A 3,884-nucleotide genomic window follows, 5' to 3' on the forward strand; every position below is an offset into this window, starting at 1 on the left:
CCTTTGCCTGGGGCTGAGGCTCGCCAAACTTGCACTGGATCTCTGATGAAATAGCATGTTATGAATCTAAAAATGATTTTTACAAAAAATATTAAGCATTATATCATGTACATGTAGTTCAAATCTGGTCGGCCTCCTACCGATACGGCAGGAATTTGTTTTTTTTCATGAGGGGTGGACGAAAAGGTTCCAGATACACCGGTTAAGAAATTGTCCATCTTATGTGGTCTAGTATTTTTGAAAAATGTGTTGCTACCAACGTGAAACTTTAATTTGGTGGTTGCTTCACAAAACACCCGTTTTCGACACCTCAAAAATGGAAAATGGTTTTTTCGTGCGATGAAATGGAAAACTTCCTCCTGCAACATCGTAATACATCCCAAGATGCACGTGTGTGCACAATATGGGCACATTATCACAAACTATGCCGCAATTATATCCATAACATTGGTTGTTCTGTGTGAAAGCAATAAAACATCAAATCTGATAGCTCATTTTTGAGAAGGTTCTTTGAGATATTTTAAATATTCCAAGTTTGATATTTTTCCAAGATAGAACTTATTTTTCTGAAAATTTTGATATATTATTTGTATTTTTCTGAATTATAATGATTTAGTTATGATTTTTTGAAGATTAACGTGGTAAAATGGAAAATAGCTATGCCGACGGCTTTGCCGTCGGCACAGGCCTGACGCTGTTAGCTCGCCGTCCTGGCGGAGAGACTGTGCCGATGGCCGAAACTGTGCCGACAGTTGCCATCGGCACAGACCTTCATGTGCCGACGGTTTACCTGTGCAGACGGCTGACCTGCTGGCCTGGCCAGAACGAGTCCTGTGCCGACGGTCTCGATATTTTACCATCGACACAGGATCTGGCCGTCAGCACCTTGACTGGTTCCGTAGTGCAGCGTTATTCAAACCTTGCTGACTTACACATGGAACACAGCCTAAGACTGCTCATAGTGGGAGTAACATAGCTAGTAACATCACACATCTCAAGGCATTTTGGTGACATGACATGTGAATAAATGAAGAAAGAGAGTGAAGTGGTAACTAGCTATGTTACCATAACATCACACACCCCAAGGCAAAATGAGTCTACAACATAATAAATAACACAATGCATCGACATTATGATTCAGTCGGCAGGCACAACTAGCTACACTACACATAGGATTCATAGGAAACAAGGAAGGTAAAATTGACAGATTCACATTGAATACTCCCATACAAACTGTGCATTCCGTCTACTGCTGCATCACATCACGGGATCAATCAATCACAGATTCACAGGCTTGCCCACGTGCGAAATTCTTGGAACAGCTTCACCAGTCTGCATCTCCTTCTGTGTCTCCCTGCAGCGCTCCGGCGGTCGGGGCCTGCCGCCGCACGAAATCCTCCTTGCAGAGACACGACGCCGGGACGACGTCCCCGACGTTCTTCCCGAACGCCCGGTGGCAGTAGGCGGACGCGCTCCCGCCGCCGACCCTTGTCAGGTTCACCCGCGTCAGCGACAGGCGGCTGCACGGCATGGCGTCGCTGCACGCGAACGTCATCGCCCGCTCCGTCGCCGACGTGCCGGTGATGTCGATGTAGTCGATCTCCCCTACCGCCACCGCACTCGCGTTCTGTACAAGAATAATTTCCGAACAGATTCAGAGACGAGGTTTTCTGCTGCTAGGGAAAAGCCTCGTCAGATCGTTGGCGAGTTCATTGTGTACCGGTGTTCCGCAGGGAGTGCCCCGGTTGGAGGCGGAGTAGTTCTGGTCGATGATGATGGGGTTGGACACGTTCTTCATCACGATCTGCGCGAACTTCACCTTGCGCGCGGTACCGCACCCGCCCTGAACAATAACACAGGGCTTGGGTTCAGTGTGTGTGTGTGTGTGTGTCATGGACCTCATGGTGAGTTGTTACCATGGCTGTTCAGAGATGCAGATGAAGAACTGGGCATTGCTTTTCTACCTCATACGTCTTGACGCGCACACCGTATTTAGTGTTGGAGATGAACATGGTGTCCATCTTGATCTTCTCTGCCTTGTGAAGACTTCCGTTCTCTCCTAAACCTCCAATGCTGGCAAACACACGCACTGTTAGAGGTCGTTTGGTATCCATCATTTAAGCCTGGAATCCTAGAATTCATTTTAAAATTCCATAGGTGGGCTGTTTGGTTGCCACAGAATTGGGCCATCATTTCATTTGGGAAATCCAGCAAAATGATGCCATGTGTAATCACAATTCCGAGCTGAAACCTGTCATTCACAATTCCTGTGGCAACCAAACAAATTCAATATTGAATTCTACTATCATTTACAATTCCTGTGGCAACCAAACAAGTGTCCATTTCTGAAATTACAATATAAATGAAATGAATACATGTATTCATTTCAAAATGCTACAAATGAAATGAAAACCTGGCTTCCAAACGACTTCTATTAGTTCATGTGGATTTTTGATGGAAATGGAGATTTCCTGTCATTTAAGCTATCGTTTGGTATCCATCATTTGGACCTGGAATCCTGAAATTCATTTTAGAATTTCATAGGTGGGCTGTTTGGTTGCCACGCAACCAAACAAGTGTCCACTCACCAATGTTTTGAGGAGAATTCTACTGGCAAGTCAATAAATTTACCTGATGCCATGGCCAGGTCCGCACGAGATGGCTCTCAGCCGGACATCCGTGCAATTCCCCACAATCGACACACAATCGCCACCTGAAAATGCCCGGATAAAAATGAAGATTTAAAACAACATTAGAATTCTGCCTGACAGAGGAAATTTCAGCTCAGAAACGTACCCACGGAGAACAAGTCATCCATGACATGCACATTGGTGGAGCTGACGAGGAGGACGCCGACGGTGCCGGGGCTGTGCTCCGGCGAGGTCACCCGCAGGTAGTTGGCCTCGACGCTGGAGCAGCGCGTGAAGACCAGGTGCTCCCGCTGGCTGTTCTGCAGCGTGAGGCCGTTCACGGCGACGTCCTGGCAGTCCGCGAAGTGCAGCGCCTTGGGGGCAGCGGCGGCGGCTTCTTGGCCGGAGGTGGAGTTCTCGGCCAGTGCCCACCACTGCTGGCCCCTGCCGTCGATGATGCCGCCGCCGCTCACCGCCAGGTCGCTCACGCCGGAGAAGTGGAGCCACCTGCCCTGGTCGCCGCCCCGCCACTCGTCCGGGCTCTCTGGCGCGATGATGTTCCCGGATATCTGACGAGTTCATCAGCAGGCAAGAAAAGAACTTGGCAGGGAGGGAGGGTGTACCAGTAGCTTGATCTCGTCGCGGCAGGGGCCGGCGAGCGTGACGGGCCAGATCTGGTAGGACTTGCCGGCGGGGACGTTGAGGTAGGTGTTGTCGTCGGTGCCGCACGCCGCGTTCCACGCGTCGACCAATGCCTGAATCAACAAGGAGCGGAGCAGAGTGTTGACGGAATGCCGGCCGGAGAAGAGCACGCGGCCTCGATCCGAGCCCTGAATCCCGCGATGGCCGGCGAGATCACTAGTGCAGCGAGCGACAACACGGCTGCGTACCTGGGTGTCGTTGGCAATGCCGTCGCCGACGGCGCCAAAGTCGTCGAGCGTGAGGAGGACGCGTGCCTCGGCGGCCCCTGATAGGCGGAGCGCGACCACGACGCCGGCGAGAGCCGCGAGCAGGAGTGGCGTCCTTGCACGAAGCGCCATGCACGCACACGCACTCTGGCAAGCTCGATGTCGGTATCGATGTCACACTACCACTGCTCGGCCACGGAGCTGCGGTACTGGTTCAGTGGTTCACTTCGGTGAGTGATCGAGGGCAGCTTTGATGGAGGATAAGGAAACAACGTGGGGCCATGGGCGGACAACGATGGCGCGAGCTGCTGCTACGTGGCTCTGGCCCGATCGATCTCTCGCCGTT

General features: G+C 51.1%; 1 protein-coding gene across 1 annotated transcript; it reads right to left on the reverse strand.

Moving 5' to 3' along the window:
* Window positions 1-1,144: 1,144 nt before the first annotated feature.
* On the reverse strand, window positions 1,145-3,673 carry LOC124649706 (probable polygalacturonase At1g80170). The gene is made up of 7 exons (XM_047189291.1): window positions 3,521-3,673; window positions 3,254-3,385; window positions 2,797-3,199; window positions 2,632-2,713; window positions 1,965-2,073; window positions 1,721-1,843; window positions 1,145-1,627 (listed from the first exon to the last, which is right to left on the reverse strand). The coding sequence occupies exons 1-7, from the start codon at window positions 3,668-3,670 to the stop codon at window positions 1,325-1,327; spliced, it is 1,302 nt and encodes a 433-aa protein (XP_047045247.1). The 5' UTR covers window positions 3,671-3,673; the 3' UTR covers window positions 1,145-1,324.
* Between the last annotated feature and the right edge of the window lie 211 nt (window positions 3,674-3,884).

Source organism: Lolium rigidum, chromosome 4 (genome assembly GCF_022539505.1).
Source record: "Lolium rigidum isolate FL_2022 chromosome 4, APGP_CSIRO_Lrig_0.1, whole genome shotgun sequence".
Classification (NCBI taxonomy): Eukaryota; Viridiplantae; Streptophyta; class Magnoliopsida; order Poales; family Poaceae; genus Lolium; species Lolium rigidum.